Source organism: Myotis yumanensis, unplaced genomic scaffold, assembly GCF_028538775.1.
Source record: "Myotis yumanensis isolate MYYU_CA2020_CCGP unplaced genomic scaffold, mMyoYum1.0.hap1 SCAF_4, whole genome shotgun sequence".
Classification (NCBI taxonomy): Eukaryota; Metazoa; Chordata; class Mammalia; order Chiroptera; family Vespertilionidae; genus Myotis; species Myotis yumanensis.
In genome coordinates this window covers 36,756,779-36,784,331 of record NW_027223755.1, presented here as the reverse complement: position 1 = coordinate 36,784,331, position 27,553 = coordinate 36,756,779, and the positions used below count along the sequence as shown (strand labels likewise).

The 27,553-nt window shown below is 37.8% G+C and overlaps 1 protein-coding gene across 5 annotated transcripts; it reads right to left on the bottom strand.

Moving 5' to 3' along the window:
- Nucleotides 1-1,498: 1,498 nt before the first annotated feature.
- GTF2H2 (general transcription factor IIH subunit 2) lies at nt 1,499-27,483 on the bottom strand. Of its 5 annotated transcripts, none has more exons than XM_070412134.1 (16): nt 27,447-27,483; nt 24,758-24,845; nt 22,922-22,999; nt 22,562-22,598; nt 22,284-22,370; nt 21,650-21,700; nt 21,264-21,318; nt 17,252-17,357; nt 15,231-15,321; nt 14,833-14,920; nt 14,033-14,140; nt 12,282-12,345; nt 8,100-8,203; nt 6,144-6,246; nt 3,788-3,827; nt 1,499-1,814 (listed from the first exon to the last, which is right to left on the bottom strand). In XM_070412134.1, exons 2-16 carry the CDS (start codon nt 24,811-24,813, stop codon nt 1,695-1,697), a joined length of 1,188 nt encoding a protein of 395 aa, XP_070268235.1. In that variant the 5' UTR covers nt 24,814-24,845; nt 27,447-27,483; the 3' UTR covers nt 1,499-1,694. The 5 variants fall into 5 exon arrangements, with proteins under 5 accessions (XP_070268235.1, XP_070268236.1, XP_070268237.1 ...); XM_070412135.1 differs by lacking the exon at nt 27,447-27,483 and adding an exon at nt 27,022-27,329; XM_070412136.1 differs by lacking the exon at nt 27,447-27,483 and adding an exon at nt 26,004-26,301.
- Nucleotides 27,484-27,553: the final 70 nt, after the last annotated feature.

Genomic DNA, 27,553 nt, shown 5'->3' with positions numbered 1-27,553 from the left:
GGACATCCCCCGAGGTGTCCCAGATTGCGAGAGGGCACAGGCCAGGCTGAGGAACACCCCCACCACCACCAAGTGCACAAATGTCATGCACCAGGCCTCTAGTTCCTAAATGAAAACTGCTCTCAAGTTTGCCATCACCAAGTTTTACTAACCATTTGCTATAAGCAAAATCCTTTGATCTCATGTTTCTTTTAAGAGACAACTGTCTGAAACATCTCCAAACACTACAATACTTAGCCAGCTTCAGAGGTACGTTGTGACAATAGTTGGTCTTCAGACATATTCTATCAAAGATGCCTTTCTTTCAGCTTCAGAATATCAACAAAAACAACAAAATTCACGACCAACAGTGACAGATCGAAACACATGCGTGCGATTGGCACCAGTGGAGCTTTGTATGTATCGCGCATGCACAAGTCAAGCCAGCGTGTGTCATATGTAGCAGCCGGTCGGACAGATGGACGTTTGGTCACTTAGCCTTTTATATATAGAGATACTTTATCTACCACACAATTCACCCATTTGAAGTGTATAGTTCAATGGTTTTTAGCATGTTCACAGAATTGAACAATCATCATCACAATCAATTTTATTTATCCTCACCCAAGGATATTTTTTCATTGATTTTTAGAGAGAATGGAATGGAGGGAGGGAGAGGAAAGGGAGATAGAGAGAGAACATTGATACAAGAAGGACACATCAACTGGTTGCCTCCTGCACGTACAAGCACAGGTAGGTGGCTTTGACTGGAAATCGACATGACCTCAACCTCATTCCTTTTTCTGCCCTACCCTCACTTTCCAGAACTTCCCAAATAAAGGAACAATACTTTCATCTTTGCCTCAGGTTCTACTTAAAAAAAAAAATTTATCGTTATTGTTGAAAGTATTACAGATGTCCCATTTTTTCCCCATTGACCTCTTCTAGCCCACATCTACCCTCCACCCCAGGCCTTCACTACACTATTGTCTGTGTCCATGGGTTATGCATATATGCATATAAGTTCTTTGGTTAATCTCTTCCCACCCAACCACCCCCAGAGGACCCAAGTTAATAAATTATGTGAACTGTAATTTCTAGGGTAACCACTAAAAGAATAAAAATAAAGTATGTAATTTCCAAGCTAGTTGAAGAAAAACCTAGAATAGTATAAAAGAATCAATCCCAAAAAGGCAAGAAAGAAGAGAAAAATAAAGATGGAATAGTATAACATAAAGTGAGATGAGAGATTTAAACCCAAATATATCAGTAGGCATTCATTTCATAACCATTGATTAATTTTATCCTACATTGAATTAACACTTACACTTAATTTCTTTTTATACTAAAAATCAATAAAACTAAATCACTGAAAATTATAAATATAATAATGTAACTCAATGGGGGAAAGGTGACATATGTAATACTTTCAACAATAAATAATTATTTTTTAAAAAAGAAAACATTATGACTTAAAAATAATAGAAAACAAAATTAACTAAAAGAAGTACTATTGAATTCTAGGGATTGCTGTGGCAGGACACAAATTTTAAAATATAATAAAATATTACATTTTTTTAGCAAAAAAGTTTATTAAGTCAGATTTTCTTTTTGAACTGCTTTTCATGTTTTAATTGGAGCTTCTTCTAAAGAATCATTTTATTTACAGTTGCAAGTTTCTTTTTAACACATGTAATGTGTACTATATGCTGGAATCAAATACCTGAAGGAGTTGGAATATTATGAATACAGCCAGGACAACAGTGGAGAGAGTCATGAACAAAAACATCACAGTCCACACAGAAAACATTTTGGCACACAGTGCAATGATAGACCTGCAATGAAAAGAAGAAAAGTAAATTTAAAAAGCAGTTTCTAAACGTTAAGCAGAGCATTCCTAGAAGACACTAAAAGTGCTTTGCGTTTTTATAGCTCTTATCAATTTTTCCCCACCTACATTACTACTTCCAATGTACTATATGTTCTCAAATCTAAGGTGATTATTTTTTTCCAAAAAAATTCCTTAGAAATGAAGAAATAACTTTGAGTCTTAGAGTTCCTTCTATTATGGGACACTCTCGATTATTTCATTTTAAGTAACTATCTGGGGAAGACACAAGCTTGAAATTAACACTAGTTTTGAATGCTTAGAGAGGTCATCTGATTGGTTCAATTAAAAAGAGAAGCACTATGGGGGTGGAGGGTGGAGGTGGAAGAGGGTATGGGGGATAAATGGTGATGAAAAAATAAAGTATAATTAATTAAAAATTTTTTAAAAGGAGAAGCACCACAATATAACACAGATTTAGTTATTCCTTCAGTAATGACCTCACAATTGCAAAAGTTACATTACCCTTTTAATTAAACACCTAAAGAATTTGGCAAAAGACACATGTGAGACAAATAAAAAGAAAAAACTCATTATTCTATTAGTACTAATTAGTATTTAGATATCTGTGCCTGGGTAAAACTTCCAGAGCAGCATCATACACATATTCAAAAATCATTAAATCCTAAATAGCATAGATGATAGGTTCTTAAAAACTGTCAAATATGCCCTAGCTGGTTTGGCACAGTGGGTAGAGCAGGGGTGGGCAAACTTTTTGACTTGAGGGCCACAATGGGTTCTTAAACTGGACCGGAGGGCCGGAACAAAAGCATGGATGGAGTGTTTGTGTGAACTAATATAAATTCAAAGTAAACATCATTACATAAAAGGGCACGGTCTTTTTTTTTTTTAGTTTTATTCATTTCAAACGGGCCGGATCCGGCCCGCAGGCCATAGTTTGCCCACGGCTGAGGTAGAGCATCGGCCTGTGGATTGAAGGGTCCCAGGTTCAATTCCAGTCAAGGGCACATGCCCAGGTTAGGCTCAAAACCCAGTAGGGGGCTTGCCAGAGGCGGCTGATCAATGACTTCATTACTGATGTTTCTATTTCCCCTTATCCCTTTTTCTTGATTTCAAAACAAACAAAAAAACTGTCAAATAATTATAAAAGAGATTCCAGTGAGGATGAAGCTACTGACATCAAAGAGGAATGTAAAACGTAATAAAATTGCTTGATGAAATGTGACAGTAGAATAAACAAGCAATTGTTCCCACTAACATTTTATATAGTTTACTAGATGCCCGGTGCAAGCAATTTGTGCACGGGGAGGGTCCCTAGGCCTGGCTGGTGATCAGGGCTGATCGGGGCCTTCATTCCAAGCTGCCCCCTGGTGGTCAGCGAATGTCATAGTGCGCAATCATGTTAGCCTTTATATATCTATATCTATATCTATATCTATATCTATATCTATATATATAGATATATATATATAACATAGTTTTAAATATGAACAAGTAAAATAATAAAAAATTAAAACTAGACAATTATCTATCTTACTTGTGTCTTTATATAAGTTTATACATTCAAATTGGCCCCTTTCAAAAAATTTTAAAATATTTTCTTATTGGCCAAATGGGGGAATAACCTTTGATCTGTAGCCATCTTAAGTGGTAATTTCACTTCAAAATGTCTTATGACAGCACTTAAAGCACAATACAGAGAAAAAATATTTACTATTTCCAAACTAAATGCAGTTTAGCTTGCAAACTGAAGACAGTTTAAAGTACTAAAATATCTTTGTGGCAAAATTAGAATGCAGAATGACAAATAAATGTTTAAACTATTGTGCTCCATTTTATCTCTACCTATTATTATACTTCTGAGGAATATCCTGATAGGAGTTTGCTCTTCAATCATCTACCGAAAAGTTATAATATTTCTTGTACAATATTTAATATTTAGAAAGTACATAAACTTACATGTTGGTCTTTCAATTCCCCCTGACATCCATAACAAAATCTGAAAAAGTTTAAGAATCATTTTGTTTAGAATTAACTCATTAAAATAGTTCAGCAAAAGCTCATTAACAAAATACTTTAATTAATAAGTAATCTTACAATTTATTTACACATGACTTTTAAGAGAAAGAGTTAAGAATACCAGTAATTTTAAAAATTCCATGGTAAATTCAGTCATCTAACAGTCAGCCCAAAATCATCTTAAAAAAAATTTTACTTTTCTTTAAGAAGGAAGTTGATCCTAGTGATTTCAGCCCATGCATTAAACAGGAGGCAATATAAATGTATAGATTTCATGTTTCCTAAAGGGAACTTATAAACTACTGCAACATGTTATCTATAAAAGTGGTTTATGCCACGTGAAAAGAATCATAAGTTCGGTTTTGGTACTTTTGTTCCTCTTTGTATTCATCTGTATAGTATTTCCAAATTCAAAATGAGAAGAAAAGCTGTTCTATACCAAATCATCTAAGCAATAAATGTGATATTTTAAAAACAGCAAAAAGAAAAAGTACTTTTATTCTCATCAAGGTTAAACATGAGATGCTTTCTCAATTGGGATTGTACAAGGGAATTAAACCCTATAGAAAATGATCTAAGTGACTATTTTTCACCCCTCTCAAAGATACAGACAGCTGGTACAAGTTAATTTATTACCTATAATAGATGCTTATAGGCTTAATTTTCAAGGAATGATTTAGAGTTAATAATTCTCAAAACTTATTACAAAAAAATAACAGTTGCCTACCTATCCACCCGACACTTCATTTCCAGTTCCCCAGAGCAAACACCTTCAAAACTTTTGTCTAATAGTTACCTATGCATATAGTGCTATCTCTTATTTTTTTCATATGCATTAGCTATGAACCTCTTACTACGGAAGATGAGCATTTAATTCTCTTTTACCCTCTTGAACCAATAGTATGTACATGCATAACTAACGTCATTCTCAATTCTATATAATTAAATCATCTTAGGTAGAACAATATTAAATATTTAGTTTATTATAACTATATAAACATTCAGTTGAGACATGTAATATAACTTTTCTCTCTTTGAAACATTTTTTCCTCGCCCTAACCGGTATGGTTCAATTAGTTGAGCATGATCCCAGGCACCAAGAGATCGCTGCTTCCATTCCTGGTCAGAGCACATCCTGGGTTATGGGCTCAATCCCTGGTAGGGGGCGTGCAGGAGGCAGCGGATCGATGTTTCTCTCTCTCCCTTCTCTCTCTAAAATCAATAAAAACATATTTAAAAAATCATTTAAAACATTTTTTCCTAATTATTATAGCCATCCATAAGCTTAGTTTTCTATGGAATTACCATTACCTCAGCCCCAACCTTTCCCTGAGAATTCTAAAGATCCTCTCATTATGTGCAACCACATCAGGAATTATATAGCTTTTGTCCTCTTGGTGACATTTCTCCTGGAACATTTTGACCTTCTCCAAACTGGAATGATCAATCTCCACATGACATACAAGAGACATTCTGGGGTTTCCATTTGTCATCATTGTAGGCTTTTCCTTAGCCAATTTTGAATTAGATAGATATTCCTAGTCTCTTTCATTCATTCCCAGTTCCTTTGAAGCATCTCTTCTACAACTACCTCAGAAAATCTCTTTTGAGACCTTACAAGTATGGAAATGCCTTTATTCTACCTACCTACATTTAATTGATATCTTAACTGGGTATATAACTTAGGTTGGTAATAGTTTTCATTATAAATTTTGAAAGAAATTGTTCCTTGTCAGTATCCAGTGTTACTGATGAGAAGCCAAATACTTTTAATTCCAGATTATGTGACCTAATTTTTCTTTTCCAGAAATGTTTAGATTTTGCTTCATATGCTGAAATTTCACAATTATATACTTTAGTGTGGATGTTTTCCTTCAATAGTCCTTTCAATCCAGAAAGTTTTGTTCATTAATAGTAGAAAATGCCCTTGAAGTATTTCTCTTCTCTTCATTTGATCTTTTCTTTATTTTCATATTATTCTGACATTAAACCTTCTGGATAAATTCTCCAGTTTTACACCATGGAAATTAGCAAATGCTAAAAATCAGGGCTTTTATTATTTTTTTATTTTTGGAGAGCTGGTCTACTAGTATACCACATAGATGGGTTTAGGGAAACTAATAGATTTCTGAAGATCCAGATCTATTTAATGAGTCATTTCAGTCATAACCAAGGCATTATACATCTTGTTTTTTAAAGTAAGAAATAATTTTGCCCAGGTTAATATAACTAAAATGTAGTCACAATGTATTCAAACATTACCTCTTATAACATAAATTAATCAAAATGCATATACCTTTCGCCATTATGTTCTTCTAGGGGAACTTCTTGAAAAGCATCCAAAGGAAATAAATGATGGTAAGACCGTGCCAAATGGGGAGCAGACACCAAAGTAAGACCTGACATGACAGCAGAGAGACATATTAGTAGCCCAAACCTCATAAAGACAATGGCTGAACTGTCAAATGATACAACTGAGGCTAAGTATTTTCAAGTGTTTTTTTTTTTCAATTGCAACTATTCATTTCCTCAGTTTACCTGTGGCTATAAAAGGAGATTCCAGAATAGATGGAGTCTTAGTTCTGTCACTAAGCGTGTGACTACTCTTTGCTTATTTGGTCACTTATAAATAAAATAAAATTCTACAATTCTATTAATTTAATTCCTCATTCTTCTTATATATATTTATGTTATGAAGAGTTGCAAAAATGTCTATCAGACTTGATTCATTTCCTTTAAAGAATATGCTTTGTGCAAATCAAAACAACAATGCGGTACCATCTCACACCTGTCAGAATGGCTATCATCAACAAATCAACAAATGACAAGTGTTGGCGAGGGTGCAGAGAAAAAGGAACCCTAGTGCATTGCTGGTGGGAATGCAGACTGGTGCAGCAACCGTGGAGAACAGTATGCAGCTTCCTCAAAAAACTAAAAATGGAATTCCCACTTGACCCAGTAATCCCACTTCTAGGAATATATCCCAAGAAACCAGAAACACCAATCAGAAAGGATATATGCATCCCTATGTTCATAGCAGCACAATTTAGAATAGTTAAGATTTGGAAAAAGCCTAAGTGCCCATCAGTAGATGAGTGGATTATAAAACTGGCACATCTACACAATGGAATACTACACTGCTGTAAAAAAGAAGGATCTTGCCCTAGCTGGTTTAGCTCAGTGGATAGAGTGTTAGCCTGTGGACTGAAGGGTCCTGGGTTCAATTCTGGTCAAAGGCACATGCCTGGGTTGCGGGCTTAATCCCCAGTAGAGGACATGCAGGAGGCAGCCAATCAATAAGTCAGTCAGAGAAAGATAAATATCACATGATCTCACTCATTTGTGGATTATAATGAAAATACACTGATGAACAAAAACAGACCCAGAGACAGAGAAGCATCGATCAGATGCTTTCCTCAGAGGGAAGGTAGGGGAGGGTTGGAATAAGGGAGAGAGATCAACCAAAGGACTTGTATGCATGCATATAAGCATAACCAATGGACACAGACATCAGGGGGTGAGGGCATGAGCAGGGGGGACGGGGCAATGGGGGGATAAGGACACATATGTAAAACCTTAATAAAAAAAAAAGAAGTATGCTTTGTTCAGAAAGAGAATCAGGAAACTCTTCTGGAATGCCATGTTTGGTCTTAGAAATGGAGTACTGGGCACTTAATAAAAAGTATTCTAGCCCAGCCAGGTGGCTCAGTTGGTTGGAGCATTGTCCCATGAACCAAAAAGGTTGTGGGTTCAATTCCTGGGTCAGGGCACATACCTAGGTGGTGGGTTCCCTCCTGGTCGGGGCATACAGCTCATGCTTCTTTCTCTCCCTGCCCTTCCTCTCTCTCTAAAATCTATTTTAAAAAATATCCTCAAGCGAAGACAGACTGTGGAATCTCAGAGGGAAGGGGAGGATGGGTGGGTAGGTGGGAAGAGATCATCCGAAGACCTTGTATGCATATTCGCATGGACACAGACAATAGAGTGGTAAAGGTCTGGGGGTGGGGGGGGAGTGGGTGGAGGGCCAGAAGAGGTCAATGGGGGTGGGGTGGGGGGACAACATATGTAATACTTTCAACAAAAAATACTTTAAAAAAATAAAGAAAGAAAATAAAAAAGTAATTTATTTCTCTTCTCACATTAAATCTAGAAACATAGGCAGAGCTTAATATTTACATCTATTTTAATAGCAATATAGGTGAGAAGTTATTAAAAATTAGTTTACTGAATTAATAAGTAGTTGGTTTCTTACCACAGATTTTACATTCAACAGGAAGCTCACAATACTTTGCCCGACATTGTGGGCAAAAATAGCCTCCTAATGTAAGTCCTGGCTCAGTATTGCTATCCAAATGCCTGTGGGGAGAAAAACATCACCTTAAAAACATGATATGTAAAGATGTGAAAAGTTAGAGCAAAAGAAAGTATGCTACCTTGATTTTAAAATCTTGAAGTAGTTTCATAGCTCACTTATGTTCATTCTGGGGTTTTTCCTGTCTGCATTTTTTTAAATTAAATCTTTATTGTTCAGATTATTACAGTTGTTCCTCTTTTTTCCCCCCATAGCTCTCCTCCACCCAGTTCCCACCCCACCCTCTGCCCTTACCCCTCCCACTGTCCTCATCCATAGGTATATGATTTTTGTCCAGTCTCTTCCTGCACCCCCACATCGCTCTCCCCCCAAGAATTGTCAGTCCACTCCCTTTCTATGCCCCTGATTATATTATATTCACCAGTTTACTCTGTTCATCAGATTTTTTATTCACTTATTTTCAGATTCACTTGTTGACAGATATGTACTTGCTGTTCATAATTTTTATCTTTACCTTTTACTTCTTCCTCTTCTTAAAGAATACCTTTCAGCATTTCATATAATACTCATTTGGTGGTGATGAACTCAGCTTTTTCTTATCTGTGAAGCTCTTTATCTGACCTTCAAATATGAATGATAGCTTTGCTGGATAAAGTAATCTTGGTTGTAGGTTCTTGCTATTCATCACTTTGAATATTTCTTGCCACTCCCTTCTGGCCTGCATAGTTTCTGTTGAGAAATGAGCTGACAGTCGTATGGGGAATCCCTTGTAGGTAACTGACTTTCTTTCTCTTGCTGCTTTTAAGATTCTTTGTCTTTTGCCCTTGGCATTTTAATTATGATGTGTCTTGGTGTGGTCCTCTTTGGATTCCTTTTGTTTGGGGTTCTCTGCGCTTCCTGGACTTGTAAGTCTATTTCTTTCACCAGGTAGGGGAAGTATTCTGTCATTATTTCTTCAAATAGGTTTTCAATATCTTGCTCTCTCTCTTCTTCTGGCACCCCTATAAGTTGGATGTTGGTACGCTTGAAGTTGTCCCAGAGGCTCCTTACACTATCTTCATATTTTTGGATTCTTTTTTCTTTTTGCTTTTCTGGTTGGGTATTTTTTGCTTCTTCATATTGCAAATCTTTGACTTGATTCTTGGGATCCTCTTGTCTGCTGTTGGATCTCTGTATATTATTCTTTATTTCAGTCAGTGTATGATTAATTTCTAGTTGGTCTTTTTTCATATCCTCCAGGGTTTCACTAAATTTATCGGCGGTTTCTAGAAAATTCTTGAAAAACCTTATAACCATGGTTTTGAACTCTATATCCAGTAGTTTGCTTTCCTCCATTTCTGTCATTTGTGACCTGTTTGTCTCCACATTTTTTATACTTCCCTGTGTTGGTAGAGTGGCTTTGTGTGCTAGGTGTCCTATAGGGCCCAGTGGCTCAGCCTCCCTAGTTATCTGAGGTAGACACTCTTGGTGCACCCCTTTGTGGGCTTTGTGCACAGTCTTGTTGTAGTTAAGCCTTGATTGTTGTAGGTATCACTGGGAGGAATTGACCTCCAGGCCAATTGTCTGTGAGAACCAGCTGTGTCTAAGATGGGAGAACTTCTGTGCTGAAAATACCCTTCTGGGGCAAGACTTGCTCCAGTGGGGCTTTGGTGCTCACTGAGTCTGCCCCCTGAGTGTGTACCTTATGGATCTGGGGAGTTGTAATCTGGATGGTCCCACTCTGACCACTGGGTACACTGGCTCTTGGATCTCTAAGGAGGTGCTAATTTAGCCTCTGCCTGAGGCTACCCAGCAGGAGCTACGAAGAGATCTGCAGATTCCCCTTCCTTGTTTGGGGTTTGGAGGTGCCCAGATGAGGCCCAGTTGTGAAGCAATGCAAGCTGCTGTGGGGCCTTGGGCCTTCTCTTGGAAGTTCTGGGTCTGTCTGGCCCAGCTGCAGTTAGGTAATTTTCAGATTGCAAAGGGCCAGGGCATTCATATGCAAAAGCCTCTGCTCACAGCTTGGGTGGGGCGGGGTCTCAGGGAATCAACAGGGCAGAGCAAACAGCTATGGCTGATCCTCAGCCCTGCCCTAAGAGATCCCGAGTCTCAGTGTCCCGGTATTCGCTGCAAGCTCCTCTGAGAGAAAGCCGCCCTCGAGTTCCGAGTTCTGCCCACTGCCAGACAGTCAGTTTCTCCCCGTATGAGTCTGGGTCCCCAGAGACTCGCCAAGAACTGGAGTTCAGAGCAGTCGGGAGCCTGTGACTCCCTCCCAATTGAAAAAGACAACTGCATCCTCAGTTGCCAGCCCTTTCCGCGTGCGCCTCCGTACCTCTGCACTTTACTTCCGCACCTACTCTGAGTCTCAGTGTGCTTTTCTCTTTCCTTCTAGTTGTAGAATTTCCACTCAGCCAGCCTTCCTGTAGTTCTGGGTGATGTCCGTTTTATCTTTTAGTTGTATTTTTGAAGTTGTTGTGGGAGGCAGCAATTTCCGGTGTTTACCTATGCCGCCATCTTGGTTTTTCTCCTCTTTTGGTTACTATTTGAATGGAATATTTTTCTGTTCTTTTACTGTCAACCTATGTGTCTCATCTGATATAAAGTCTCCTGTCTGCATTTTTGTTTTGAATAGTTTCCATTAATGTCTTTGAATTCACTAATCTTTTCTTCTTCAGTGACTAACTTGCTGTTAAATTTTTTATCTTACAAACTATATTTTTCATCTCTAGAAATCTGAATTGGGGTTTTTTGCTCTAGCTTCCATGTCTCTTATCATGCTCATGTTCTTGTCTACTTTCCTGAACATACGGAATATACACATACATACATACCTACCTATCTTTTAACACTCTGTTTACTAATTCTGTCACTTGTTATTTCTGGATATGTTTCCATTCTGTGATTTTTCCCCTTTTTATGGGTATTTTCTGACTTTGCATGCCTGGTAATTTTTGATTGCCTGCCAGAGATTGTGAATTTTGCTTTGGGGTGGTGGACTTCTTTGTATTCCCTTAAGTATGGTGAGGCTTTTTCTGAAATACACGTAAGTAACTTGAAATAGTTTGATCTGTTCAAGACTTGCTTTTAAGTTTGTTAGGCTGCACAGTGCAGCTGTTAGTCTACTGTTAATTTGGTTCCATTACTGTGGACTCTGTTCAATGCTTATTATGTTAAGAGGCCTCTCCAAACTGACTGGTAGGGATATAAACTACTCCCTGCCCCGTGTGAGCTCTAGGGATTGTCCTGCCAGCTCCTGTCCACTGGCTCTTTCCATAGCTCCAGGAGTTTGCTCACAGTGACTCATGAGGAAATCCCTGTAGATCTTGAGAGCTGTGTGAAGCTCTTTACACTCTAGTACTGTGCCCTACAAAATAACAGCCATTTCAGCCTCCCCAAACTCTGAACTTGGTTTCTTCAACTGAGCAAGACCTCCAGGCTGTGTGGGTTTTCCTTCCCTATACTGCAGCCTGGAAATTCTCTCTAGACAGTGAACTGCAATCAGAGGGCCGATGTCTTTTGTTTCCCTTCGTTTAGGGATTCTTATCTGCACTAACTGTTTCCAATATCTGAAAACTGTTGTTTTCTATATTTTGTCTGGTTTTCTGGCAGGAGGCAAGAGAGTAAATCCAGTCCCTGTTACACCTTATTTATAGCTGGAGTCAGCAATCTTTTTTTATAATATTTAAAAATTACTTTCTTAAATTTACTAGTAGTTTTACAATTATGTAAAATGTAAAGCTCCAAAGTTAAAACAAGGTATATGCAGAAAAGTCTATGATCTATCCCTTTGCCTTCCTCCACACACCTAGGTAACCATTTTTTAGTTTTTCCTTTTGATTTCCATTACTATTTTTATTATTAATATAAGCAAGTATGTATATCTACTCTAATTCCCTCCCTCTTCTTAGATAATTGGTAGCATTCTATACACTTTTCTCTACCTTGTTTTACTTAGTAATACACCCTAAATATTACTGCATAGGAGTATAGAGAGATAGTTCTCACTCCTTTTTTCAACTATATAGAATGTAATATTTTACAAAAGCCATTACATTTCAAGCCCATCTTTTTCATTTGTAACTTATAGAAGGGAATTAAAACTATAAAAACATCATCACTGACAGTTTCCAGGTTTTTACTTACGCCATGCTGAAAGAGGGCTTTGCATCTTGATCAGACAGAGAAGCAACGGTATGCTGAGGAAATCCTTCATAGAAAAAATGTATTACTTCCTTTTTCCAAGCAAATAACAAAATTCTAGGACCAGAAACTAAAAATGTTCCTACCACAAAGCCCACAAAGTTATACAAAAGTTCTCTTTCCTGCCTTTAGGTATGTTTAATATAGCGTGGTCAAACTGACTGTAACTCCAGGTTACAAGAAAAATAAAAGTGGAGGAAATGGGGGAAAGATCTGTCCACACATATGACCTCAGATTCTCAAGTTCATATCTATATTTTCTAATTTAATAACAACACATATTGCTTTTTAAGAAGAAAATGTAATTTTTAAATAGTTACTGATACAATAGAGGAATCTATTGCTTGATCTACTTTCACTTTATATAAAAATATATGTCCCTGTTTAAAATTTTGAAATATCCAAACACATGTAATGTGCTTTTCACATGTATTTTTCAATTTGAAGACAAACGCAAGAAAAACATAAACCATAAACAAAAAGATATTTTATTACATAAAAATGTTAAATATAGGTACATATCAAAACAATGACCAACTGAAAAAATATTTACATCAGGTGATAGAAAATGGGTTGATATTCCTAAATGGCTCTAACAAATTAATTTGAAGAATAAATTATTATAAGATTAAACAATAACTTTAAAATGGACTAAGGAAATGTATCATATCAAAAAAGATTAGCCAAGGGACACCCGGGAAACCCGGCCCGGTGCCCCCACTGACCAAAAAAAAAAAAAAAAAATTAGCCAAATGTATTGAGTGTTGCCCAGCCGGTGTGGCTCAGTGGCTGAGTGTCGGCCCATGAATGAGGACACATGCCGGGGTTTTAGGCTTGCTCCCCAGTAGGGGGTGTGCAGGAAGCAGCTGATCGATGATTCTCTCTTACCACTGATGTTTCTATCTCTCTCTCTCTCTCCCTTCCTCTCTCTAAAATCAATAAAGATATATTAAAATGTATTGGGTGTTTATGGCAACCATTATTCTAAATGCTTCATCTGCATTAACTCAATCCTAGCAATACACAAGATAGATACTAATCTCATTTTGCAGATGAGGAAATAGGAAAGAGCTCTTGACCAGCACTATAAATGCCACAAAACAAGGCAGGAAAGCATTCCATTTCACTTACAGGTAAAAAAAATGCATATTAAGCAGGAAATTCTTCTTATATTTAAAAAGTTGTATCTTTTTAAGTATAAATGTAATGAATGATTATAAAATTTTTAGAAAATAAAGGAAAACAAAGAATTTTTTACATGATACAAAACCCATCATTCTGTCTCCTGAAAAAAATCACATTGAGCAATTTGATGTAACTTCCTACAACCTTCTGTGTCTTTTCAATTTGTATTACACAGCTTTGATCAAACAGTACTGAGAGTTTTGTAGCTTATTTGTTAAATTTCCTAGTATAAGGATTTTTCTATAAATACAGTGTCTTTAAACCTTTCGCACCGTAACAAAAACCAGTAGTGTTCTCTGAGTGATAGGACTACAAATAGTTTTAATTTTCCTTTTATATCTTTGTATTTTCCAAAATTGCTTCACCAGCATAATTTTCTCTAATTATAAAACATATGAGTTTAAAAAAATCTTAAATGTTAAAATAACTTGTGCAAATGAAAATAGAAAGTCTAGTTTAAGCAAAAAAATATATATATGTTAAATGTCTATTTTAAAATAAACACTTACCCATACGAATCAGTGAGCACTCAGAACTTGAGCTAGCAGGAGGAGGACTAACATGATGTGTTAGCAATTCTTTGTAATGGCTTTCATCTAAAATAACATGGTATGTGCCTAACAAGATAAAAAGCAAAATAAAATAAAATCTGCTTTCCAGAGAGCATAATGAATTATATAATTTCTATGTATTTCTATAAAAACATTTAATTATCATTTTTTAAAAATCGTATTTAAATAATATCTTTACTTGTCTTCTCTAGGAATAATTATAATTACAATTTCATTAAAGCCAAGTTATAAGATCTTTACAAAGTATTACATCTAATGAAATTTCTAGCTTTTCAAGAGTATACTGCCTTTGCACACTGACATAATTTCTGAAAATTCCTTGCATTTTGAGACATCTACAGAAGCAATGATATATTTAAGATGACTACCCATATTTTGGACTTCAGGACATGAACTGTTTAATTAAAGCTTAAAAACAGGCTAAAACACCCAATTTAATTAACCGTTTGAGTCCCAAGCAGCACAATCACGCTGCTTGGTATTTCTCGACATAAAATAAAACAAGCGCTATCACGCTGTTTGGGTCTTTTTGTACTCATTTAGAGAAAGCGTGGTTGCGCTGTTTAGGATTCTTCGACAGTGTTTTCTCAATACCCCCTGGGACTCAAACGAATTGTATGTTTTCTTGACATAAAATCTCAGCAGCGCAATGGCGCTGCTTGGGACTCAAACGGTTAATAGCTTGCTACTTCTTACATAGTAATTATGAGTAAATATTGAAGATTCTAGATATATACCACCAGTTTCACGAGCAAGTACAGTGCAAACCCGAACTTCTGCAGACAATCCAATAACAGACACTCTAATTTTAGCTGTCTTTAGGGTCTTCATAAAATCCAAGGAAATGGATGGTTTGGGGGAAAGAAAAAAAGAGCATTAAACAATTAGTGTTTGAAAAATAAACAGAATGCTCTGAAAACTTGCACAACTTACAAGAATTAATTTACAGATTACAAAATCTATGTATATAAAAGCCTAAGCGACTGGCCAACCAGCCAACTGTTTGACCAGCTGACCGATAGCTATGATGCGCACAGACCACCAGGGGCAGATGTTCAACACAAGAGTGGAAACCACTACAGAATTTTCTTTAGAGTTGTAATTTTGGTTGTGATTATAAAATTATTGTCTCTACCTTGATTAGGTCATAGATATTAGATGGATCACAAGTTGTGAGGCTGCTAAAGATGATTAGGACTTCTCTACTTGTATGCCCAGGCATGTGTCTAAAGAAAGACAAAATACAATCCAATTAGGTACAACAAATTACAATAATATAGTTTACCCAAAAAGGGCAGTATACATGGTTTATAAATTTAGACTACAGAATATTTCATTTGTTTCAACACTGCAAAGAAAAGGATTGAAAATTCTTGTAAGTTTTAGGGATAGAGAGATAAACAAGACTGACAAAGGTTCTTGACATCATTAATCTTACATTCCAGTAGATTTGTTTCATACAAAATCTAAAGGGTACATTGGAAAGTACAATAATACCATATGGGTCAATTTTAGGATGTATACATGTGGCTTGACAACAGTAATGTACTTCTTTTTTAAAGTTCAGGGTAATTCAGAGTCATAATAAGCATAAACATTAATTTTTGTGTACCATTTATTGATTTTTTTAAATTTTTTTTTTTTTACAGAGAGTAAAGGAGAGATATAATTAGAAACATTGATCAGCTGACTCCTGCACACCTCCCACTGGGGATGTGCCAGCAACCAAGGTACATGCCCCTGACTGGAATCTAACTTGGGACCTTTCAGTCTGCAGGCCGACGCTCTATCCACTGAGCCAAACCGGTTAGGGCCTTGTGTACCGTTTAATTAAATGATGGCTTATGGACTTTTAAGATGTGATAAGCAGTTATCCCCTATACTAAATAGAGATTTCTATGCTTTTAGGAGCAAATTTATCAGTTATTTATAGCCAACCTGCTTATATCTTCCTTATTAGGCTCTTAGCTTTCACTTGTAGATGTTGCTATGGTGCCTACCTTTATTACACATATTACCTTCTCATCTACTTTGAAACTAGAAAAATATCTATTATATAAAGGTATAAAAACCTGAGTCGGGACAGATTAGCCAGGGACAAAATATATGAGCTTTAACTATACTGAATACTTCCTCTTGGGTCTAAGTTATATTCCACATAGTTGAACTTGTTGGAAAAGAGTGCTATTAATTTACAGATTACAAAATCTATGTATATAAAAGCCTAGGCGACTGGCCAACCAGCCAACTGTTTGACCGGCCAACCAATAGCTATGATGCGCACTGACCACCAAGGGCAGATGTTCAACACAAGAGTGGAAACCACAGGCATGGACACAGGGAACAGACTGATGAATCTCAGAGGGAAGGGGAGAGGGAGGAGGGCGAGGAGAGATTAACCAAAGATCTTATATGCATACTAGAGGCCCGGTGCATGGATTTGTGCACTGGTGGGTTCTCTCGGCCTGGCCTGTGCCCTCTAGCAATCCGGGAACCCTCAGGGGATGTCGGAGAGCCAGTTTTGGCCTGATCCCCACAGGCCAATCTGAAGGACCCCACTGGTGCACAAATCCATGCACCGGGCCTCTAGTTAGCTAATAAAAGGCAATAAATATACAATAAACTCAAATTATTATACCACATTAAATTCCATATACAATGAATTTTCAATAAAATAATTTTTCAACAAAACATTTCTTTTGTAATATTAACGTTGCTACAATTTTAATTATATTTTTCTAAAACCTCACCAATTAAAATATAAAATAAAAATTAGCCAAAACTGGTTTGGCTCAGTGGATAGAGCGTCGGCCTGCGGACTGAAAGGTCCCAGGTTCGATTCCAGTCAAGGGCATGTACTGGGTTGCGGGCACATCCCCAGTGGGAGGTGTGCAGGAGGCAGCTGATCGATGTTTCTCTCTCATCGATGTTTCTAACTCTCTATCTCTCTCCCTTCCTCTCTGTAAAAAATCAATAAAATATATTTAAAAAAAAAAATTAACACCACACTAAACATCATAAATGACATTACATATTTCTCTTAATAATGATTTCATTATAGCTGGGTTTATAGAGATACATATTAACATATTATCCTTTCAACAACTTATTCAAAACACTTTGAGATCAAATATGTAATAAATATAAAACACTAACTTTAGAGTTTGCATAGCCATGTTTAAGGAGTTATAAAGAGATGGCTCTCCATGGCAGGTCATATCTACAGCTTTCTTCAAAGATGTTATGTGTTTTCTAGGGTTTCCTAAAATAGAAATGGAATAATTTACTTTTATTTATTTTAAATTTTATTTATTTTAGTTACAGTTTACATTCAGTATCATTTTACATTAGTTTCAGGTGCACAGCATGGTTGCTAGACAATCATATACTTTACAAAGTGTATCCCTTGTTAATTTACTTTTAATAAAAGTCTATTTATACATTATGGAATTTATGTCTCTCCCAAAATTTACATATTTATGTTAAAGAACAGAATCCTTTCAATTTATGTCTTTAGCACCTTGCATTTTTATGAGAGATGTTTGTTATATAAAGTCTAACTTCACACTAAAAAAATATAGTAAGTCCACACTAATGTTGTCGATAGGTTCTAAAACTTTAAACGAAACAACGTAAAACGAGACCAATTTTACTAATTGATATAAACAAGAGTTAAGCTCCTACAGCATCTCATCACTGCTATAATGAAATGATGCTGGAGAACCAAGATGGCGGCATAGGTAAACACCGGAGACTGCTGCCGCAAACAACCACTTCAAAAATACAACTAAAAGACGGAACAGACATCACCCAGAACCACAGGAAAGCTGGCTGAGGAGAGACTCTTCAACTAGAAGGAAAGAGAACAGCAAACCGAGGCTCAGAGGAGGCGCAGTGTGGAAAATACAAAGGTACCGAGGTGCGCGCGCAAAGCGGGCTGGTGGCTGAGGGCGCGGTTGTCGTTTTCAGTCGGGAGGGAGTCTCAGACTCTGGGCTCCAGATCCGGGCGAGTCTCTAGGGACTCAGACTCAGACGGGAGAAGCAGGATTGTCCGGCATCAGTTGGAATCTGAAGCAGCTTTCTCTCTGAGGTTTGCAGCGGCTGCCGGGGTTCTGAGAAGCAGAGCCTCTGGGAAGGGACTGACAGCAGCCATAACTGCTCCCTCCAGCCACCCGCCCTGTCGAGCCCGCCCCGCCCAAGCCCTGCGCAGAGCCATTTGCCGATTTACCTCAGGCAAAGGCTAGATTAGCACCTCCCCAGAGGACAGAAGTTTTCCACACAGCTGATTCTCACAGCCAGTCAGCCTGGTGGTCAAATCCCTCAGTATTAACTAAAAAAATCAAGGCTTAACTAGAACAAGACTTCGCACAAAGACCACAAGGGGGTGCGCCAAGAAAGCATAAAAAATGCGGAGACAAAAAAACATGACAGAAATGGAGGATATGGAGCTAAAAAACGCAATTTTGAGGGCTTGCAATAAACTTGTGGAGAGCCTCACAAAAACTAATGAGACCCTCGATGCTACGATAAAGAAACTAGAAATTAAGCATACACGGACTGAAATAAAGAATATTATACCCAATAGCAGACCAGAGGAGCGCAAGAATCAAGCCAAAGATTTGAAATTCGAAGAAGCAAAAAACACCCAACCGGAAAAGCAAAATGAAAAACGAATCCGAAAGTGTGAAGATAGTGTAAGGAGCCTCTGGGACAGCTTCAAGCGCACTAATATCAGAATTATTGGGGTGCCAGAAGATGAGAGACAGCAAGATACTGAAAACCTATTTGAAGAAATAATGGCAGAAAACTTCCCCCACCTGGTGAAAGAAATGGACTTACAGGTCCAAGAAGCGCAGAGAACCCCAAACAAAAGGAATCCAAAGAGGACCACACCAAGACACATCATCATTAAAATGCCAAGAGCAAAAGACAAAGAGAGAATCTTAAAAGCAGCAAGAGAAAGAGACTCAATTACCTACAAGGGAATACCCATACGACTGTCAGCTGATTTCTCAACAGAAACTTTGCAGGCCAGAAGGGAATGGCAAGAAATATTCAAAGTGCTGAATACCAAGAACCTACAACCAAGAGTACTTTATCCAGCAAAGCTATCATTCAGAAGTGAAGGTCAGATAAAGAGCTTCACAGATAAGGAAAAGCTAAAGGAGTTTATCACCACTAAACCAGTATTATATGAAATGCTGAAAGGTATCCTTTAAGAAGAGGAAGAAGAAGAAAAAGGTAAAGATACAAATTATGAACAACAAACATGCATCTATCAACAAATGAATCTAAGAATCAAGTGAATAAATAATCTGATGTACAGAATGAACTGGTGATTATAATGAATCAGGGACATAGAAAGGGAATGGACTGACTATTCTTGGGGGGGAAAGGGGAGTGGGAGATTCGGGAAGAGACTGGACAAAAATCGTGCACCTATGGATGAGGACAGTGGGTGAGGAGTGAGGGCGGAGGGTGGGGCGGGAACTGGGAGGAGGGGAGTTATGGGGGGGGGGGAAGAGGAACAAATGTAATCTGAACAATAAAGATTTAATTAAAAAAAAAAAAAAGAAAAGAAATGCTGCTGAACTTGATGTTATTCAAGGATCTGCTGTACAAATCGCTTTTTACCTATTAGCACACATTTTAAATAATATTAACCTAGAGTGCATAACTTTTTACTTTTACTATTTCCCTATTTCATCACTTTTAAGACTAACATATGTTCACATTTTACTATCTCTGAAATCATGCTGTGTCTTACCATCATTGGCAGCCACACAGCATGTGGAAACCTATGAATGGCTATCGATGTGTCATTGCTTCAACTGCATTATGTACATTGTTTGTGCTATTCACATCAAGTTTAACTGTGATTTAAAGTGTTTTTTAGAAAGGTTATTAATACAAAAAGTTAAATCTTTATGTAGAAAGACATGGCACAGAGCAGTGAGGTGTAAATTTGTACTAGTCAAGCAAAAATTCATTGATAGAAGAATGTCTGCAATTCTACATTTTTCTTCAGGGGAAAACCCCAAGAGCTTTAAAAAACCTAAGGAGGATTTCCACAAATATACAAAGCTGTGTTATCTTCTGTTATAGAAATAATATCTATGAAAAAATTCTCCATCTCAAGCCAAGTTATACCAATGAAGGGAGGTCAAACTGCCAAATTCTTTAGAATGGTTGATCAACACATTAAATCATTAAGAAGCTGATATGAACAAGTCACGTATCACTGATCTTGTGTCAAAGTTTAATTGCTAGTGTTTCCTTCTTTTTTTTTAATCCTCACCAGAGGACATGCTTAGAGAGAGGAAAGGAGAGAGAGAGAGAAAGAGGGAAACACTGATGTGAGAGAGAAACATCAATCAGTTGCCTTCCTTACATGCCCTCACTAGAGACCAAACCCACAACCCAGGTATATGCCCTGACCAGGAATTGAACTGGCAACCTTTCAGTGCACAGGGTGACACTCAAACAATGGAGCCACTCCAGCTGGGCGGTGTTTTCTTCTTGATGGTATCTCAAAAATTATGAAATTTAAGATTCAATGAAATATAGTATTTCTCAGTCATTTTCTCCTATTTTAACAGTCTTCATATTAAGTAATGATAATCAAAACTCACCGCGTGGTCACTGTGGCTCAGTGATTGAGCATCGACCTATGAACCAGGAGGTCATGGTTCGATTCCTGGTCAGGCAGGGCACATGCCTGGGTTGCGTGTTTGATCCCCAGTGTGGGGCATGCAGGAGGCTACTGATCAATGATTCCCTCTCATCATTGATGTTTCTATCTCGCCCTCTCTCTTCCTCTCTGAAATCAATAAAAATATACTTTAAATAAATAAATAAATAAAAGTTTGTCGTAGCCCTGGAACATACCCAGGTTGCAGGTTCAATCTCTGGTGGGGAAACAACCAGTAATGTCTCTTTCTCTCTCTCTCTCTCAAACCAATTTAAAAAAATATATCCTTAGGTAAGGATTGAAAAAATAAAGATATACACACACACAATAAAAACAGTTCATCTTTGATACCAAATTTAATAGAGAACATACAGGAAAGCCTAATTTTACTTACTAGGCAACCTTTTGAATAGGGTTACAAGGCTGAGTAAATAAAGCCAAGTCCTTGAGTCCTGTAAAAGGTAATTTTATGCATACCTGAGAGTTCTGTCAGTTTTTCAGCTCTTTTACTCTTTGTCACAATAATTCCAATCTAAAAATAAAAACAAAAAGGATTATTAATTTAACAAGTTACTTCTTGGTAAGAATGTACATTAACATAAATTAGTGTTTACAAAAGGAATAAGTAACATGTGAGAAACCTTTTTTCATGATGCTTTAGACATAAATTTAGCTATGAGTTCACTGTACATAATTTAACTTTTAGAGTTATCTTGTTTTTCATTGACAAATGTACTAAAAACTGGTACACAGTCTGAATCACTTAATAATTCATAGAACAGATGCCCAATGTTTTAAAAATAAATTCTATTTGGCAATAATATCAGGAATCTAATTCTGAATTCCATCACTTATTTACATACCTGACTAATAGGATTTTGATCAAAATATTCCTCTACGAAGTATTCCAACAACTGTTCAAATAAAACAAAAGGAAATACCAGGTAAGAGCAAAATAACAACCATAGGGAACATATTTTGGGAAATATGATTTTTAAGTTATTAGATTTTCAAAAATGTTCAGTAGTGAAAATAGTAAATAAAAAATGATAAAATTTAGCTCTGGCCGGTGACTCAGTTGGTTAGAGCATTGTCCCATACTCCAAAAGGTTACAGGTTCAATCCCTGGCTGGGGCACACGCATACCGGAGACAACCGATTAATGTTTCTTTCTCACATCTATGTCTTTCTCTCTCTCTTTCCCTCCCTTCCTTTCTCTCTAAAGTCAATACAAATATATCCTCGGGTGATGATTAAGTAAATAAAACGTATGAACTTTTTTCTCTGGAATTTTTAATTAATATTTTCAGACTGTGGTTGACCGTGGTAACTGAAACTGAGGATAAGCTGGGGGGGGGGGGGGGGGGGCAACAACACTACTATAATTAGCTATTTTGGTGTATCATTTTCTAAATGATCTGGTAGCACTTCTACTTAGCTATCGTTTGTATTAACTCAAAAGAAAAAGAAAATTGTATGTAAAAAATTTTCTTTTACCTTTAAAGTACATGTCAGTCTATTGGGCTTTAAATCTTGGTCTTCCATTGTTCTTGACCCATCTACTACCACATAAAGATGGCGCATCTACAAACAAAATACAAAGAAGGACAGTTTTCAAATACTTTTTTGACCAAGAAGTAAAAATGGCATTTAGTACTCACATAGTCTATATATTTTTTTAATATGTTGTTTTAAAAGGTTTGTTTATTCTATCAAGGCAGAATGCTTCTTAACCCCAAAATAGTTCTGTACCAGTAAAAGAAAAAATAACATACCATTCCAAGTCGAACTTGTCCATGGTGCTCAAATACTCTGTTAAAATTATGCAAACATTTTAATGGACTATCATATACTGCCCCCAAAAATCAATACAATGCTTCAACTAGCCTGCATTTATTTAGTAAATTATTAACTTACGGAAGCCACATAATTATAGGCCTTCTGGATAGTCCCTAAAGATCCATTTCCTTGCTGAAGTACTAGATTCCTGGTTCCTTCCCCCTGTTTAGGTTACAGGTCAAATTCCTTGAAACACTGGTGAAATTAAGTACTGAGGAGTGGGTATAGGTGCACAGAAAAGCTTAAAGAAATATATTTTAGCTTTTGTAACATACCTACAAAAAAAGTTTACATACCTTTTTCTTTTTGCTTTGAAGAGAATGTCTTCTATTGTAGCTTTCAGTGATCCTGACTCATCTTCTTTAAGAATCTCCCTATGAGCAGTAATTACTTGTTTAGAAAGATAAGCTAAAAATTTATTAACTTAATAGAAACAAAAACATGTGTCCATATAAAGATCTGTATGGAAATGTCCACTGGTGCATTATTCATAACAGCCAAAAACTGTAAGAAATCTAAATGTCTATCAACTGATGAACGGATGAGTAAAAATATGGTATAACAACAGAATAGAATATTATTCTCCAATAAAAAAGAATGAGTTATTGATATATGCTATATGAATGAACCTTGAAAATAGCATTTTAAAAAAATTGATTTTAGAGAGAGAGGGGAAGAAAGGGAGGGAGGAAGGGAAGGAGAAAAGAAGAGAAAGAGGGAAGGGAAGAAGGGAAGGAGAGTGAGAGGGAAGAAGGAAGAGGAAGAGAAACATTTATTTGTTGTTCCACTTATTTATGCATTCATTGGTTGCTTCTTATTTGTGCCCTGACCCAAGAACAAACCTGCAACCTTGCTCTGGCTGGTGTATTCAGTGGTTAGCATTGATCCACACACTGAAGGGTCAAGGGGTGCATTCCCTGTCAAAGGGCACGTACCTGGGTTGCAGGATCAATCCCAGGACCTGGTCAGGGCATGTGCAGGAGGCAATCAATTGATGTATCTCTCTCTCTCTCTCTCTCTTTCTCTCTTTCTCCCTCCCATTCTCTCTAAAAAAAATCACTGGAAAAAAAAATATCCTCGGATTAACAAAATCAAACAAACAAACAACAATAAAACCTGCAACCTTGCCCTGGCCGGTTTGAAGGGTCCCAGGTTCCATTCTGGTTAAGGGCATGTACCTTGGTTGCGGGCACATCGCCAGTAGGGAGCGTGCAGGAGGCAGCTGATCAACATTTCTCTCTCATAGATGTTTCTAACTCTCTATCCGTCTCCCTTCCTCTCTGTAAAATATCAATAAAATATGTTTTAAGAAAAACAAAAACAAAAACAAAACCTTGGCATATTAGACAACACTCTCACCACCTGAACTACTGGGCTAGTGGGAAAAACAGTATGTTAAGTGAAAGGAAGCCAGACACAAATGACCACCTATTATATTAATACATTTACATGAAATGTCCAGAAAGGGCAATCTACAGAGACAGAACGTAGATTAGTGGTTGGCTAGGGCTAGAGGTACAAATTGAATTAATTGTAAGTGGGCAGGAGGGATCTTACTGGGGTGCTTTTAAAAATGTTCTAGGACCTGACAGGTAGCTCAGTTGGTTGGAGCGTTATCCCAGTGTAACTAGGTTGCATTCGATCCCCAGTCAGGGCCTATACAAGAAGCAACTAATGAATGCACAAATGAGTGGAGAAAAACCGATGTCTCTCTCTCTAAAAATTTTTTAATGTTCTGAAACTGATTTGTGGTGATGAATGCATAACTGAACAAATTTTCTAAAAATCACTCAGTTACACACTGGAAACAGCTTAATTTTAACATTTGTAAAATATACTTTAATTAAGTTGTAAAAAAATGTCTAAAAGATGCCTGGCTGGTGTGGCTCAGCAGTTGAGAGTCAACCCAGGAACTAAGAAGTTGCCAGCTCGATTCCCAGTCAAGGCACATGCCCGGGTTGTGGGCTCGATCCCAGTGGGTGCTGTGTAGGAGGCAGTCAATCAATGACTTCCTCTCTCATCGATGTTTCTATCTCTCTATCCCTCTCCCCTCCTCTCTCTCTAAAAATCAATAGAAATATACTTTTAAAAAATGTCTAAAAAGAGAGACATTGTAATAATGCTCTACTCACCATGTTCTTTCATAGCCTCCTTCCCATCGCTTAGTTCTTTCAGGTTCTTCATCCATTTTTTCTTAAATGTATTATATTATTCAATATCCTATAAAAATCATTACATTGTAAATTTCCTAAAAGTATTTGTTTTGTTGTTGAATGACATTTTTAGATTTTTTTCCCTTTATTAAGGTATTACAAATGTGTCCTTATCTCCCCAATATCCCCCCATCCCCCAACTCATGCCCTCACCGCCGCCCCCTGTGTCTGTATCCATTGGTTATGCTTATATGCATGCATACAAGTCCTTTGGTTGAATGACATTTTTTATACAATTAAATTTGAAAAGTAAAGAGGGGGAAGTAAACATACAAAGTAAAAAAAAAAAATCAGAATGCAAGGTCATCTTATATTCTTTGAAATTTAGTCAATAATTGTTTGGTGAAAAAAATTTACAAAATCCTCATGGAACTTTTCCCATCCCCAAGAAAGACTGAAAATATTTACACACAAATTTGGCACCAATAAAAGTATCTTTTATAATTTTTTAAAAAACAAAAATGCTTTACAGATGTGTCATAGGACAGAACCATGGATTATGAGAAGTGAGTAGGGGTGTAGATAAAGCAAGATGAGCTACAACTAATGATTATTATAGCTGAGTGATGGATGTGGTGATTTATTGTACTACCCCTCCATCTCTGTGTATATGTGAATTGTTTCATAATCAAATTTTTAAATGAAATTTATTATTTATAAATGATAAATGCTTATGGCTCATAATTCAAAAAATGACACACTATTAAACCTACACAGATATCTACTATTAAAAGGAAAAAAATTTAGTAATTCAATAAATAGGTTTCATCTGTATGACTGGATTAAGGGTGATTGGGGGTTTTTTTGTTTCTTTATTCATTTCTGTATTTTCAATACGAACCTTCATTTCTTGAATAATCAAGGACAGAACAGGTAGTAGGGGGAACCTATTAACCATAACCAAGTAATAAACATTCCACCACATCCATACCTCCACCCTCTCCAATGAAATATCCCTGCCTACCCCACACTCGCATTCTCAGCTTTCTTGGTGCATAAATGAAGGCTCAAAGGAATCCTAAGTGCCAAGACATTAAGGACAAAACAAATCCCCTCGCTGGCAGAGTCAAAGATAAATCTTTATGATGAGGACCAAAACCAAGACCTTACCCTCCTTTTATATTATTGTTTCTAAAACAGACATTTAACGATTTGAAGAACTGACCTATAAATGGACTTCTGGAATTAAAATCTATTGACAAGTTGTACACGGTGTTTATGGCAACACTGTTTCCTGTGGCACCTGTAATAATTAGGTATTATTTACTAAAGCTCCAAGTCTCTCACTGAATCAACCACTCCACGGCCCTGAAAGAGACTCTTTTGCTGCAGGAAATCTGGCGATCCACTTTAACAACTTGAAGTAAAGAGAAGTGACCTAATTCTAACTTCTGTACTGTTTCGACAGCTATGTTGATGCCCTTGTAGGTTTAATGATGTGTAGTAACGTAACATACAGTGAATACATTGAACATTTTGATTCTCCAAGCAAGTGTTTTCAACGTTTTTAAACTCCAATTCTTTAAGAAGTGGCTCCTGGCATCCATCACATCAAGATGTATTTTACTTTTGTTACTGAATTCCCTGAAAGCTCAGACACAAGGTGAGTGGGCACTGCAGGTGGGAACACTCCCGGCTCTCTGCAGACAAGCACGTTTGTTTTCGTTAGAGCTGCGTGCGACGGGAAATTGCGGGCACAGGGCGGGTGTGAATGAAGCTCCCCGTGGCTGCAGGCGCTCGAAGGGAAGCTGGATGCTTACAACGCATCCTGGAGAAAGATGCACTTGGTGCCTAACCGGTTTGGCTCAGTGGATAGAGCGTCGGCCTGCGGACTGAAGGGTCCCAGGTTCGATTCCGGTTAAGGGCATGTACCTGGGTTGTGGGCACATCCCCAGTAGGGGGTGTGCAGGAGACAGCTGATTGATGTTTCTCTCATCGATGTCTCTAACTTTCTATCCCTCTCCCTTCTCTCTCTGTAAAAAAAAAAATCAATAAAATTTATTTAAAAAAAAAAAAAAGAAAGATGCACTTGGTGACCCCTCAGGTCAGTCAGCTCCTGGAACTAACTTCCTAATAGTCCATCTTCTCAAAATATCACTAATCTGTTTCCTGGGAACCCAAGCCCAGAAAAGCCCGCGTAAGCCTGTTGGCGTGCTTCCTGTCACAGGAGCGCAGACCGCTACCTGCCAACAACTGCGACCTGCACCGACGCCCACGCCAGGAAGCTGGTCCGCAGACCTGATCCCAGCAAGCGCTGCGAGGCAGGCTCGGGTGACCACTGTCCTGTTTTCACGTGCGGAACTCGAGGATCGATGATTCGTCACTCCCTCGAGGCCACCTGGCTGGAGGCAGGTCCCAAACTCGAACCCAGGGTCCCAATTCCCAAAGCTCGCGCTCTGCGGTAGGGACATTCCCCAGATGTTCCCCCGCAGCTCCCACACGGAAACGGCCCTCCTCTTCCGCACGCTCCCTCACACCCTCATTCCCCAAGATGCCGGTCAGGCCATTCAGCCTCCGGCCCGGGGAGTGAAGGCCCTTCGCGCCGCCAGCCGCCCCAGGCAGCCGGCCCACGCCTCCGCTCCGCGCGGGCCTCCACCCGCGGACTCACCGGTCCCGCCCGACGCCGCTCTGCCCGGAAGCCGCTCTGCCCGGAAGCTCCGCCCAATCCGCTCTAAGGACTCCCCCGAAGTCCTTCCGCCGCACGCGGAGGCGTGG

What these genes read in the sequence shown, in the direction of transcription:
- GTF2H2 (XM_070412134.1), bottom strand. Translation starts at nt 24,813, where the DNA reads ATGGATGAAGAACCTGAAAGAACTAAGCGATGGGAAGGAGGCTATGAA. An exon ending in GTGCTCACTGATTCGTATGG is followed by an intron (nt 12,346 to 14,032) that starts GTAAGTGTTTAT and finishes TTTTCTATGAAG; the next exon opens with GATTTCCTCAGCATACCGTT. An exon ending in GAAGAACATAATGGCGAAAG is followed by an intron (nt 3,828 to 6,143) that starts GTATATGCATTT and finishes AAACTTTTTCAG; the next exon opens with ATTTTGTTATGGATGTCAGG.